At 33.0% G+C, this 15,576-nt stretch overlaps 1 protein-coding gene across 1 annotated transcript; it reads left to right on the top strand.

Moving 5' to 3' along the window:
- Positions 1-350: 350 nt before the first annotated feature.
- On the top strand, positions 351-7,487 carry LOC125818350 (protein ADP-ribosyltransferase PARP3-like). Its single transcript, XM_049497876.1, has 18 exons — positions 351-372; positions 2,298-2,578; positions 3,486-3,681; positions 3,775-3,888; positions 3,978-4,035; positions 4,117-4,186; positions 4,271-4,445; positions 4,549-4,682; positions 4,757-4,994; positions 5,076-5,203; positions 5,276-5,352; positions 5,429-5,589; positions 5,703-5,912; positions 6,020-6,122; positions 6,191-6,273; positions 6,394-6,537; positions 7,129-7,311; positions 7,392-7,487. The coding sequence occupies exons 1-18, from the start codon at positions 367-369 to the stop codon at positions 7,485-7,487; spliced, it is 2,457 nt and encodes an 818-aa protein (XP_049353833.1). The 5' UTR covers positions 351-366.
- The last annotated feature ends 8,089 nt before the right edge of the window (positions 7,488-15,576 follow it).

The following is a 15,576-nucleotide window of genomic DNA, read 5'->3' on the forward strand; positions in this document are numbered from 1 at the left end:
TATCATATTTGGAACAATAATATTTAGTATACTTTACATATCTTTAGTTTAAGACCATAGAATTATCTTTTAGACTTTCTTAAATATTTTAAATAAAGTTAAAATCAGACAAATAAATTGAACGAGTGGAGGTGAAGACATGTGTCAAGCAAGGAGGTTGTACTAGTACACCTGTTAGCTCCATTGTGAGACAGATAAACTTTGATACCCACAATAAATTACACGTACGTGCCTGTATGTAAATGTAAATAAAAAGAGGCAAATTCTCTTATATTTTTTGTTTTCTTTATGTCTTTTGCAAGGTTTGGTTTCTTTGATAATTTGAAGAATTTTTCAAAAGTAGAGACAAGTGACAAAATCTTGAAAATGAAGGTTTGTTCTAGTTCTTTATAACTTTTATAATTTAATTTAATTTTTCAATATGTTAACAAAACATCTCTAAAATGTATATTTTTTGTGTATTATATGCATGCCTAGTTTTTACTTAGTGAAAATAGTTTCTCCCTTTGTTTTAATTAATTTATATATCTTGACTTATTTTGATTTGACTGGGAAGATTTTTGAGTCTTGTGACAAATTAAAACTGAAAATATTTTAAATATATTAAATATCTCTAATTTTTGTTCTTAACTATACTATTTGGAAAGTTTGAAATTAATTTTATTGTTTAAAAAATTGATTAAGGCACAAGTACTAGACTATGATCGAAATTCCTGACACACCCCTCAACTAAGTTAAGGTTCTATTACCCAATTTTATTTTATTTTGTAATTTTGTATCTCTTTTTAGCTTACGTGGCGTCCAAACATTCCACAGAAGTGCCACGTAAATCAAGGTGTACAAAATTACAAAAAAATAAATTCGAATACTAGGATCTTTGTTTATTAAAGGTGTATCTTTGGATTTTGATCATATAGTTTAGGAGTACTTGTGTCTTATCCAAGAAAAAAAACAAAAAAAAAGACTTATTTTCAGTGTTTTTTACTTTTGAACTATTTTTAGTTTTGAGAGTTTTTGGATAACTGTGAAAGTGTTTTTAAACACTTTTTTAAGGCCGTAAGAGTACCAAAAACTCAAAAAGTTAATAGTTTGTGTTTTCAACTTATGACTTTTAACTGATAAGACAGGAAAAATAAGTTTAATTTTAATTCAAACAAATTAAAACAGAGCGAGTAACTATTATTGACCACTACTACCACCAACCAAATATAGGAAGAAATCTCTTAGAAATGATGACATCATGTGCTTATAATTTCATTTTATGTGTCTTAATTTGACTGGATGTGGTACACTTACCTCAATTTTTGTATCTTGAGGTAATATAGGAAGTCTTTCACTAAAGATAAGCTTAAGATCGAGTTTAAGTTCTATACACCAACAAAATGATCCTACTAAATTCTTTTGAAAGCCTAGATAAATGTTGCAAGATATCTAATTTTGAAAATAAGATAAGTACCTACCATACTGAAAAAGGTGTGACATGATAGTTGAAACAGGCACATTTAAAAAAAAACGATAATAAGACAAATAAATTGAAACGAACTAAATATGATTATTTGATTTTTGTTTAGACAGACAAATCGAAACAGACTAAATATGTAATGGTGGTTGTTTTTTGTTAAGACAAACAAATTGAAACAGACTAATTATGATTATTGTTTCTTGTTAAGACAAATAAATTGAGACAAGACAAAATATGAATATTGTTTTCTGTTAAGACAAACAAATTGAAACAAATTAAATATGGTGGTTGTTTTTTGTTAAGACAAACAAATTGAAACATACTAATTATGATTATTGTTTTTTGTTATGACAAACAAATTGAAACGGACTAAATATGGTTATTGTTTTTTTTTGTCTAGACAAACAAATTGAAACAGACTAGTTATGGTTATTCTTTTTGTTAAGACAAACAAATTGAAATGAACTAACTATGGTTATTGTTTTTTTGTTAAGACAAATAAATTGAAAACGGACTAAATATGGTTATTGATTTTCGTTAAGAAAAACAAATTGAAACAGACTAAATTCGGTTATTGTTTTTTTGTTAAGACAAACAAATTGAAACAGACTAAATATGGTTGTTGTGTTTTTGTTAAGACAAACAAATTGAAACACACTAATTATGGTTATTGTTTTTTGGTTAAGACAAACAAATTGAAACGGACTAAATATGGTTATTGTTTCTTTTTGTCAAGACAAACAAATTGAAACAAACTAGTTATGGTTATTGTTTTTTGTTAAGACAAACAAATTGAAACGGACTAAATATGGTATTGTTATTTTTTTTTGTGAAGGTTCATGAGAAAAGGTCTCACTCTCATGCAAGTGATGAGGAGAAGAAAGTTACTACAAGAAAGCACAAGGCTGAGGCAGCGCCAAAGAAGTCGAAAATCGCCAATGAAGGCGAGGATAATGATAAGGTTAATGGGCGATCGAGTGTTGCGGATGTGGCAGCTGAATTTGAGAAGTTTTGTAGAGAGACAAGAGAACATCTCTCCATCAAACAAATGCGCGAAATTCTCGAAGCCAATGCCCGGGATGCTTCAATAGCTGATGAGGCTGTTGTACCTAGATGGTTTGTCACATTTATCTTTCGTAATTGTTATGCTTCTTTTGTAGTGTTTTTAAGTGTTTGAGTTGAGAGACTTTCGGAAACAGCCTCTCTACCTCCATGAGGTAGGGGTAAGGTTCGTTAAGTCGGGAAGCGGGAATAGAGATAGAATGCTACTGATAGACATTATATCATGATGTAATAGCCAACTTTAAGGTCTGTGTACACTCTATCCACTTCAAATCCCATCTATGAGATTTTACTTCATATGTTGTGTAGTTTAGTTTAACTCTATCCTCTTTCGACCTCGGACTTCACCCGTGGGATTGTGGGATTTCACGGGGTATGTTGTTATTGTTTGTTTGTTTAAGTTACGCACTCTTGGTGTGTAAGATTTTGCGCTTGGCAGGCTAGTTACCATAATTTTGGTTGAATCTTTTACACTATTAACATAGTTTTAGCTTCGTACGTTGTTACTTTCTCTAACTAGTGTGTTTTCAATTTTAGGATCTGTTCTAAAAAAGTTGACTTAGAAACTATTCAACTTTGAATTTTTCATTTTGATCTGTCGAGATACTTACTATATAGACACAAATGTTTGGTCGTAAGCTAAATTTATGTCATACGCTTTCCTTTTTAGTTTGTTCTAGGAAGTCAGACTTCCTTACTCGGAAATAATTTAGCTTTGAACTTTCATTTTGTTTGAGATATCTGTAGTCACATAAATGATTTTCACGTCGTCAAATCATGACGAGTTCGAATTGGATACAAATTTATATTTTTGGATACCTATTAATAGGATTTCGATTTACACGTTCTTATAAAAAGATTTTAAGTGTTGCAACAGTTCAGTTTATGATATGTTTTGTTACTGAACTATGCTTATTAGAGAATGTTATATGAAGTGAACTTACTGAACTATGCTTGTTAGCCAAGACATACTATTCTATGGTCCTGTCGGCGATTGTCCAGTTTGTGGTGGCACGTTGGAGTTTTCTGGCGACGGCTATCATTGCCAGGGAGCATATAGTGAGTGGTCCAGTTGTGTTTACAGCACTAGGTCTCCACCAAGAAGAGAAGAGCCTATAAATATCCCTGAATCTATTGGAAAAACTCCCGTCTACGATGTAATGTGCCAAACACTTCTTTACATTCATAACTAGCTGTATAATACAGGTACGACGATCTAAATCGACTGTTTGTTCATGTTAATATGATAGCTGATTGAGAAACATAGAGACCCGAAAAGTCGCCCCAAGCGGGAAATAGCTGTAGCAGATAAACCATTTGTAGGAATGATGATTGCTCTTTCAGGCCGTCTTTCTCGAACCCATGTATGTATATACATTTTTTCCATATATTTATGTTATTAAAGTGCGTTGGATCATTGTTTTGGTATGACATGAAGACTTCTTCTCTATAGCAATATTGGAAGAAAAAGATCGAGAAATATGGAGGGAAAGTGGCTAATTCTGTTATTGGTAATGATCCAAATCTTATGTTAATTTGATGCAATGCCTTCAATCGTAACCTTAAAAACTAAAATGGCTTCGTTATGGCAGGGGCAACGTGCCTTGTGGTTTCTCCCTCAGAGCGAGATCGCGGTGGCTCGTCTAAAGTAGCTGAAGCAGTGTATGTACTTGTAAAGAATTTTTTGCATGAATTCGATTAGTGTTGGCGATGATATCTTACAGCTAGGTGCTGTACGTTCCTCAGGGAGAGGGGTATCCCAGTAGTGAGGGAGGCTTGGCTGACCGATAGCATCAAGGAAAACCAAGCTGAAACGTTAGATGCATACGATATTGCAAGTGATATTGCGGTAGAAGGGAAAGGTCTTGCACTAGATCAGCAAGATTCCAGTGTCGTAGCACTTGAAACCTTAACAGCTGAGGTACTATTGAAAGCTTTTGAGTTCAATAGTGATTGGTTTTCTTTTTCGATTTTTTAGATAGAAACTGTACTCATTTGCCAAAATTGGTTTGACATGGTTGTAGCTAAAAGTGTTTGGAAAGAGAGGTGTGCATATCGACAGTAAGCTGCAGAATGAAGGTGGAAAAATATTAGAGAAAGATGGCATATTGTACAATTGTGCTCTCACTGTTTGTGATCAAGGGAGGAACCTGAACGAGTACGGATCAAGAACTAATATTTTCTTTTATAATTTCAAGGTAGTAACTAATAGAAATGTTTAAAATGGTGTAGCTTCTGCATTATGCAACTTATTGTGGCACGAGAGAACCGCTTGTACCTTTATTACAGAAAGGGAAAAATTGGTGACAGCCCCAGAGCAGATGACAAGCTGGAGGAATGGGAAAATGTGAACGATGCTATTAGAGAATTCGCAAAGCTCTTTGAAGAACTGACGGCAGGTCAGTTCGAACTCTGGGAAAGAGAGAAGAAGATTCATAAGAAAAATATGAAGTTCTTCCCTATTGATATAGTATGTGCTCTCTTTAACTTCCAGGAATCAAGTATATTTGGTGTTAATTCAGTTTAAAGATAACGATGTGGTGAATTGTAGGATGATGGCGTTGAAGTAAGGTATGGTGGACTAGGCCTTAGGCAACTCGGGGTTGCTGCTGCACATAGTAAGCTTGATCCGAAGGTAGCAAATTTAATGAAAGTCCTCTGTAGCCAGGAGATTTACCGGTAATGTCCTTTAAGATTACTCTTTTGTTGTTTGTTTACATGTGTACGCTTACTGTTATCTGTTGGATGAAGGTATGCTCTAGTGGAGATGGGATATGATTCACCTGAGATTCCTATCGGGATGGTTACTGATCTTCATTTGAGAAGATGTTAGTCTTTCTCGTTTTTGTGCATTCTCCGTTGGCGATTGCTATTAACATTTTAAGTAACTTTGTAACCACACAGGTGAGGAAACCCTCAAAGAATTTGTGGAGAAACTGAAATCTTCAACGGTGACGGGGAACAAAGCAGATGCCTTTTGGGCTGATTTCACCCAGAGATGGTTCACTCTCATACCGACTACAAGGCCCTTTCCCTTTAAAGACTATGAAGAACTGGCAGACCAAGTAAATTGCATATCAGTGAACAGTTCATTTTTCGTTTGCGGGTTTGAGTTCCTCTCTTATAGACTTGTCAGATGATAATATATTGATGTGTTTCTCGTATTGTGAAAATTTAGGGTGCTTCTTCTTATGAGGCTATTCGAGATATCAATACCGCCTCCCGTCTTATAGGAGATATGTCAGGCTCAACGTTGGATGATCCTCTTTTTGAGCGTTATGTGAAGCTAAACTGTTCTATTTCACCCCTTGAGAAAGAGGAAGATGATTACAAAATGATAGTGAAGTACCTGGACAAAACTTATGATCCAGTGAGAATCGGTGATGTCGTAAGATAATTTCACTCAGTCTCCACAAGTCAAGTTCATTTTGGATATTGATTTATGATGAGATATGTGAAGCTTTGATCTGAGGTGAGGTTATATATTTTCTTCAGAGCTATGGTGTATCGGTTGAGAATATCTTTGCCGTTGAAGCAAGTGCATGCCCCTCTCTTGATGACATCAAGAAATTGCCAAACAAGGTTCTGCTATGGTGTGGTAAGTAACTCTTAGATCAAGATTCGATAATAATAACAGTACGTGCATTACTTGCTCTTTACTAACAGGGACTAGGAGTTCAAATCTATTGAGGCACTTGCAGATGGGGTTCTTGCCTTCAACTTGTTCACTTCCTGTACCAGGATACATGGTATGTGCAGGCATATAAAATTTGTTTTTGTAGAAATGGCGTCAGTGTTATTTTCTGTGCTGTCTTTCTTTTCGGGTAAGAGAATACCTCTTTTGGGGTTTATATTTTGTTTCTTTGCAGTTTGGAAGAGCTATCGTTTGTTCGGACGCTGCAGCAGAAGCAACCAGATATGGATTCACAGCTGTAGATAGGCCAGAAGGTTTCTTGGTTTTGGCTGTTGCCGCACTAGGAGAAGAAATCCAAGAGTTCTCTAGTCCACCTGAGGTACTATAGAAAATGATGTTAATTGATTTTAGATTTTTCTGTTGCTGAAGTTTCTTACTTAGTATTGGACACCGATAGTCGAGGCTGGCCGTCACTATCATCCAGTGTCTTAGGCACTTGGCCATCTCTTTTCTTGTCTCAAACTAGTCGAGTAGGCAGTAAGTGGCAGTAAGTACCAATAGTCGGCTGCCGCCCCTATCATCTCGTGTCTTAGGCTCTTGGCAAAGCCTTCTTCTCGTCTCCGTGTCTCCTTTGTCTGGTCTTAGGTTCTTAGCCAACTCTTTTCTCATCTCCGTATCTCTCTTTTGGCTTGAACTTACGATTCGTGACAGCTACTCATATGTGCCAAAGTAACTTGCTCACATGCTGGGTCCCTAAACTTGCTAGCCTACTTATTAGGACTCCGGATTGACTAGGGGCTGGAGCAAGTTGGGTTGCGGTAGCTTAGCCCAAACTTGCCAACTGTTTCTTCTCTCCGAGGATGGACTCAGGGCTGGAGCAAGTTAGAGTGCTATAGAGCTGCAAGTATGGCGGGGGCTGATAAGAGGATTAAAAAAGAGGTGTTAACATCAAATTTTGTACTAAATGCAGGACACTATATCTCTGGAGGAGAAGGGGATTGGAGCTAAAGGGCTTGGCAAGAAGAAAACAGACGAGTCGGAGCATTTCGTGTGGAAGGACGACATTAAAGTCCCTTGTGGCAAGTTGATTCCATCAGAGCACAAGGAAAGCCCTCTCGAGTACAATGAATATGCTGTATATGATCCACAACAGGTACTTATAATAAGAAAAGAGGATGGTTTAAATTGAAGTTTGAAAGTTAAATATATATGATCTTTCGTTTTATCGCATAGGTAAGCATAAGGTTCTTGGTGGCGGTGAAATACGAGGAGCAAGACGTAGAGTATGAAGCAGCTGAGCTCGAGATTGAGCAGCAGTCCGAGGGATAACCAACATTATGGGAAGAAAGTGAAGGAAGACCAGAGAAAGGCTGTACATGGACATTTTGCCTTTTCTCTAATCAAGACTTCGTTATGGGATTTTGTAGTACTTTTTGGGGCATAGGATGTGGGAACTTGTGTTTGTTAAATGTTAAGTAAATCATTATGAAGTTTGTTTTTGTAGTTGTGGATGTTTGGTTCTTGATCCTGGTTAAGATGGTTGGGCACAATTTAGTGTATATATTGCAACTAAGTGCTACAGCCTACAGTATATGCTATGTTGATCAAGTGTTATGTTCTATATCTTTTTTTTTCTTAGTCCATGTGTTCTTATGATTAATATGTTTTTCTTGTTTGATCCACCAATTAGAAAGTTAAAACTATGCATGAACTAATAGTATGGGTTAGGCCAGCCTAGTTTAGCTTAGCTAGCCCAACTCAAGGTTGGACTATTTTTTTGAAGTCCATCAGAGAATGAGACCAGTGAGGCATCTTCTTTTTTGATCCATCAGTCCATCAGAGAATGAGACCAGTGAGGCATCTTCTTTTTTGATCCATCAGTGACAAAGTTTAAACTATTCATCACATGAGCTAGCAATATAGGCCAGGCTTGTTGTTAGGGTTAGGCTTTTCTGCCGGTCAATATAGGCAGTCAATTCCCTAAATAGTCACCCAAGTTTAGAGAATTGCCTTAAAATATCATTTATGTTTCATTTAGAATCACAATATCACTCAACTATTCCTATTTTCCTCCAAATATACTTGACACTTCAAAAATCTCCCTCTCTCCTAGTTGGCATGCCATGTCATTGAAGTTTTTTTTTTTAAGAATAGATTTATTTAATTCATCAAACTCATTTAACTAAAATAATTATTTTATTATTTTCTAAAAAGTATATATTAGTTTATTAAGAAGAAATTTTCATGCTTAAGAATCTTTTATCATAATTATTTTTTTGTTTTTTTATGCTATGAGGAATAGTTTTTAAAAATTTACTATAATGTCATCAATTTTGAATACTTATAAATACATATATTCAAAAAATATTGATATATAAATTACTCATGAATGTCAACTTACATCAATTGATCATATATTATATAATGGATCAATAATATTAAAGGTCAATTAACTAATAAAAATAATTAATTGGGTACTTTGAAATCCATACTTACAATATCTTTTTTTGAAAAAAAAATAGAAAGTGAGTAATATTTATATTAGAAAATAAAATTTTGATCTTTATTTATCAGTATATTAATCTCATACAATATGTATATTATTGAATTAAAACATGCAATTCAATTAATTATTACTTGTATTTCATGAATTTGGGATGAGATGAGAATATATATTGGTGTTTAATTGTATGATAAGTTAAAATATAATATAATATAGCACGAATAAGAATAAAAAATTAAATTAAAAATAAATAAATAATAGTTTTCTCTTTCTTACCAACTTTTTGTCAACCTTACAAATTTATTTGAATACTTTTATAAAAAAAATTGCTTAAAATTTTCTAATAATTTACTTAGGGATTTTAAAAATTACCAAGTAATAATTGCACACAAAGTTTTTTTTCATTGAATTTTGTTTGGTAAAATAATATAAAGGAATTAGTTTTTTTAATTTTTTTTTTTTATAATCTTCATAAACGCTCATGTAATTTATATATTTGCCTTGTAGAGACATAAGTTTGATGAATTAAATAGGTCTATTATTTTTTAAAATGATGATTTAATAACAAGACATATCAACTAGAATAGAAGGAGATTTTTGAGATATTTAGTATTTATTTTTTTGGATAAAAAACAGCCATAATATTATTTACTTTCTATTTTTTTTCAAGAAAAAAATATTGTAAGCATGAATTTCAAAATTCACAATTAATTTTATTGTAAAAGTTAATTGACATTTAATATTATTGATTCATTGTAAATTTTATGATTAATTGATGTAAGTTAGCATTCATGAGTGATATGTATATCGTTTTTTTTTTTTTGAATGTATATGTTTATAAGTATTCAAAATTGATGATATTATAGTACATTTAAAAAACCTATTCTTCATAACATAAAAAATAAAAAGTTTAATTATAATAAAAGATTCTTAAGTACGAAGTATTCTTAATAAACTAATATATATATATATATTTTTAAAAATAATATGATTATTATTTTAGTTATATTGTTTAATGAATCAAATTAATCTATTATTAAAAAAAAGACTTTAATGACATGTCATGTCAACTAGGAGAGAGTGTGGCTTTTAAAGTGTCAAGTATATTTGAAGGAAAATAGGAATAGTTGAGTGATATTTTAGTCCTAAATGAAACATAAATGATATTTCAAGGCAACTCTAGACGGTTAATATGGGTTAGGGTTAGGCTTGTTCGACCGGTTAATATGGGTTAGGGTTAGGCTCGATCAATATGTAGGCACGCACATATAGGGTTGCTCGGTCGGTTAATATGGGTTATGTAGGCGGCTTGTTCAGTCGGTTAATATGGGTTATGTAGGCACATATTAGGCTTGTTCGGTCGGTTAATATGGGTTAGGGTTAGGCTTGCCGGTCAATATGTAGGCTTGTTCGGTCGGTCAATATAGGTTAGAGTTAGGCTTGTCAGTTGGTCAACATGGGCTAGGTTAGGCTTGTTTTGTAGGCACATATTAGGCTTGTTCGGTCGGTTAATATGGGTTATGTAGTCACATATTATGTAACACCCCTAATTTCTAACCAAGAGTCGCATGTTAATACACCATTGCTTAATTACTACAATATATTTTATTCTCATTTTGGGAACTTGAATTTTTGTGATATTTGAAAACTTTATTAACATAATTGTGATCGTAATTTAAGGGATTGTGTTGGGGTATTTACGTAATATTCTAATTAGGATTACCTATAACTTGAAAGGGTGGTAGGTATATACATATATGTATATATGTATGCATTTTGGGCAGCACACTTTTTATTTGGGCAGCACCTTTGAAGGACAATTGTATAAGTGATAAACATCACTTTTGTGACTATATTTTCACACCTCCTTTAGTGAAATTCATTTCCCTGAAGTCTAAGAACCTTAGAACTTTATCTAAACAGATTGTTCTTCAAAATCACAAGAGAAAAACTTGGTCCTTTTGGTTGGAATTCGAGACACACCCTTCCCTTTGGTAAGTGATGAAATTTGTTTTCGAGCTGGGTCGTGTTTAGTATTTTAAGCATATATCGTTATTTAGAACTTAGTTTATAGTGAATAAATATGATTTGAAAATATAATTCATATACCTATAACTCTTATGTTTATGTAAAACTCTAATTTAGTTGTTATGGATTCGAAATATGGGATGCAACATAGGACAAGTTCTGTCCAGATCGGAATTAGAAATCATGTATGATCAACTGTTAGTGTTTTGATTATATCTTTTTTTACAAAATATATTTTGCGGTGATTCTTGATTATTTGCAACCTTAAGAGACGTACCCACATCTTTCATGAAGGATATAAAGTCCAGTTTTTCTGTTTTTCTTTTCAAAACTAAGTTGCGACTTGAGGTACCAGGCTGGACAGATTCACTATTTTGGGTGTATAGTTGTATTTGTACATGCTAGACTTACTTGTGATAATGATCCTGTTTTACGTCAACATTTTGAGCTAATAGAAGTTATTTAATTATTATTTTAAGGTTATATATACTCGTGTACAAGTTGAGGACCTTGAAACGCTGGTCGGTCTACGGTTTGAAATCTTGAAGTTTTGTTGGACTGTTTCTATGCTAAAACCAGAGGTTTGTGTATAAGCTTGTACTTGTACTCTTGTTATCTATTTTTATATTTGAAGGGTTATGTCGATACCTTGGTTACTTCTTATCACGTTGTACTGTCGTATTGGTATTCTCTGAGACTTTCAAGACACTTGTGTAACTCGCCCACTTGTACGGATTGCTTGATCACCTGGCATTCTTGTTGGGACTTTGTCCTTCTTGTGGATTTGATTTTGTCACTATTGACATGCCGATTGATTTGGATTATTTTCCATCTTGACTCTTGATTTTTGGTTCGTCTTAAGTATGGAAGTTGTCCATTTTAAGTATAAACTAGGAAGCCATTTCTAATATGGTTCTTGATTCTCTTGATTATTGGGTTTCGACCTTTCTTGATACAAGGCTTCGGTCCTTCTTGATACTTGATTATGTTGGGTGTGACGGTATGATGTATATATTGGGCGAGCTTTGGTATTGAATCTCTTGGGAAATGGTGCTATGAACATTCTTGACATTTGGATCTTTAAATATCAAACTTGATACTCTTTATATATTGTTTACTTGATTTATTTATTATGTTTCAATTGTGCTGCCCATGACTTTTGAAAGGTAACTTGGTGAATCTATCGGCTCCATGCATATAGTTTTTACACCACTAAGTTTTATGCTTAGCGATAGTTATTTTTATCATAGGGAACGTTCGAGGGGATACTTGAAGCTGGTCATTGGAGACAGAGTTTTTGAGAGCTTTATGGGAAGATCACATTTGCATATAGGCATCTATAATTGCATAAATCTTGGGACTTGTACATGATCTATATGTTGTACATTTACATGAAAATTTGAAGGCTAATTTGATCATGTCACCATGGGTTGTAAATTAAGTATGACTACATGTTTTACCGTTTTGGGTGTGTAAACCCAAGTCTTGTAATGTATTAAATTTACAGTTTATTTTGAAGGTTTGTATGAAGCATAATTTACAAAAAAAAAGGGACTTGTTTCGAAAAATCGACCAAACTTATGACTTGCAAAGAAATCGATTGTCCAAAATAGAGTCACCAATTAATTTTTTTAATAAATTAAGAAAACTTATAATTTTTTTCAAAAAATTTAAACAGAATAAAATCGTTTGAAATTTAAAAGGGTTCGGGGTTCAATTTACATTCTGAGAAGGTGTTAGGCCCTTAAAATGTCCGTTAACTTGCGGTTTACCAACGATTTGACTAAACATTTGACTAACTTGAAATATATGAACTGAGAAAGAACACTAATTTTTTATTTAAGGGAAATTAACTAAAGGAAAATTTCTGAAAGAAATAATTTATATTTTGCAAGACAAAAAAAATGAAAATAAAATTAAGTAAAATATAAATATTTTTATTTGAATATAAAAGGAGAAATGACTATCTTTTTTGGGAATTAATTAAGTCAAACAAAAAATCAAATAAAATGTTAGTTGGTAACAAATAAAGAGCAAAGGAAGGAAATATCAAATTTGGGCCTTTTCAGAACCTGTCCTAATACTAACAATACCCAAAACATGAGTTTGGGCCTATTAGATCAAAATTCTGCTGCTGGGCCATTCTTTTAAGCCTTTGGGCTTCTTTTCACTCTCAAAAGTCATGATTTACACCAAGTGTATATATGATGTATACACCAGGTATATGATTGATATACGGTCCATTTTTAGGACCTCCAAAATCTGTCTTTCTAATTTCAGCCCTGTACTCCTGTATTTCGGGTATTTCTTGACCTGTATCTCAATATTTCATCATGTATACCAGTGTATACAGCAAGTATACAACTGGTATACAACCCTTTCCTTGGGCTTTTGAGACTAGAAAATTCAATTTCTAGCCTTGTATTGCCTTCAACCTGTTCATTATTGCTTTCAATGGATTGCTGATTCGAACAACAAAAATAGAGTCTTTATGGCTCGACTCGGAAATGCAAGGGAAAGAAGTATGGAGTCCAAGATGAACTCGAGTTGGCGTCACATTAACATAAACAAATAAAAATATGTAAGTAGTAATTTAATGATTTAATAGAGAGAAAAAATATTAAATGGGCCGAACTCAAGTATTACTACTCATAGTTTTAAGTATTGTAAAAAAAGAAAATAATAATATTAATAATAAAGCAAATCAAATAAGCTTTAAATCAAATATAGAGCACTTTAATGGCCTCAAATAGTTAATGATTAAAGCAGAATTTGGATAAAAGAACAATTCCAACAATAAAGAGAAAAGAAAAAAAAACATGTGAGACTTTTCAAAAATTAGAACAATTAACCCACAACTAGCTAATGACCATGTAATCTTGAAAGGAAACCAGAAACCATTCAAACCAAAATTATGCTTAACAGTAAGTATTATAAGAACAAATATACCCTATCAAAGATGATTAACCAGGAAACAACTTCAGTAAGCTAGGCAGTAAGATACTAAACATCAAACAACAATGGGGAATGGAAGAATGAGGCAACCAAACACCATTAAATTGAAAATGACTTAGATACAAATATTAAAATCATCTTTTAACATGCTTCAAACTTAAGACTAAAATGATATGCAAGCAAAACTTGGTAAAATGTAGGCTAAGTTTAACAGAGAAAATCGATGCCGAACGAATACTCCACTAACTTGATTAAACATCTCAGCTGGTTAACAACAACAAAATGACACACGAATTTTCAATTTATAACACTTCAAAAGGCGAAAAGGATAAACCATAGGCATCAAACTTGAGGATAAGAACAAGGAAAACAGAACATTATGAAATCTGGAAAAGGGAGGAAACAAAACTTGCCTTTCAACATAGACTCAACCAAAACAAAACAATAAAGAATCGAAACGGACAACAACAAATACAATCTAAGGCCTTAAAACAGTAGCAGATACAACACATAACTCAGAATGTTGACATCTTGGTTCATTCATTCAACTTGAGGTGAAAGAATGAAGCATATGACTTCTAATATTAAACAATTACACAGATTCAACAATAAAAAATGGAATAAAACGAGTAGAACAGCTTGCCAACTAGACTAAAAGGGAAGCTAGGAATGCAAAGAAACAATAGAAAGGACAAAACAACACAGCCAACACATTCAAGTGTAAATAACATAGATGTAAACAACATAACCAACATGAATCAAAAGCAAACTTTATTGATTTAGGATTCAATCTTATTGTCCGAAAACTCACAAGAAAAACAAGTATCGAATACATACAATATGCTACATTGAAACGAAATACAGAAAGAGACAATGATACCTTTCTCGGGGCAGCGAAACTGAGAAACGAGCTAAAGACAACGATTCTTTACCACCAAAATATGGCTCTTAAAACTCCGACGAGCAAAACAGAGCAAACGAGACCAAAAACTAAGCAAGGATTTGGACTCCCGATCTCTACCATTTCAAAAAATTATCTAAAACACTTATATATATATAGTTGGAAGTTTGTAGGGTATTTTCGTCTCTAAAGCTAACTAGTTCCAACTTTTTCCAACTTTTTTTCCCAACCCCTAAACACTGAAATAGAGAAGAGTTTTTATAGAGGAGACTAAGGTACAAAAGAGGGGAAAACGGAAGGGATATGAGGCCAACTTGAATTTGAAATTCGAATTCTTCCTTAGAAGATAAGGCAGCCAGCTTGATCTTGAGCCAAGGACGAAGAGGCAACGAGATTTTGACACCTAGATTATTCTTGTACGTAAAAGATAAGGGAGAGGAGAGGGAGACAGACGCATGAGTGAGCTGGTCTGGATTTGGGCTCGTTCTCACTGGAAGAAGAAGAAGAAGAAGAAGAAGAATAAGAAAATGTATAGGGTCGGGTCGTTCTTTTGGTATTGATGTACTGTTGGGTATTTGGTATTGTATTGTTGTGGGATGGGTTTCTAATGGGTATTGGGTCAATTGAGGAAATATGGTGGGCTGGGGGAATTGGATTTGATGGTAGCAATTTGGACCAAATTGTGGTCAATTTGAATTGAGAAAATAACCACATGAATGGTATTGGTGTAATTGGTTAAATTTGGCCAAATTTAAAATAAGATAAATTGTTTATTAATTAAGTAACAAGCTTCTTAATCTTAACGAAATAAAATAATTAACTTAATTATAAACTAATTAATTCAAAAATATAAACGATTGTATAGCTAAACTAATTAGTAAAATATTCAAACAAAACAAAATCTCTCTTTTTTTAGATGATTTTCGAATATTTATAAAATATCCTAATTATATACAAATTTATAGAAAACATATGTATTGCTTAAAAATTATAGAAATGATAAAATTAATTAAAAGTAACTTGAAAAATAT

This window comes from Solanum verrucosum, unplaced genomic scaffold (assembly GCF_900185275.1).
Source record: "Solanum verrucosum unplaced genomic scaffold, falcon-dt-bn FXZP01000253.1, whole genome shotgun sequence".
Classification (NCBI taxonomy): Eukaryota; Viridiplantae; Streptophyta; class Magnoliopsida; order Solanales; family Solanaceae; genus Solanum; species Solanum verrucosum.

Bases quoted from the DNA above. Each gene is read 5' to 3' on its own strand.
- LOC125818350 (XM_049497876.1), top strand. The intron at 5,913-6,019 runs GTAAGATAATTT...TATTTTCTTCAG, and splicing joins CAGTGAGAATCGGTGATGTC to AGCTATGGTGTATCGGTTGA. The intron at 6,274-6,393 runs GTATGTGCAGGC...GTTTCTTTGCAG, and splicing joins TTCCTGTACCAGGATACATG to TTTGGAAGAGCTATCGTTTG.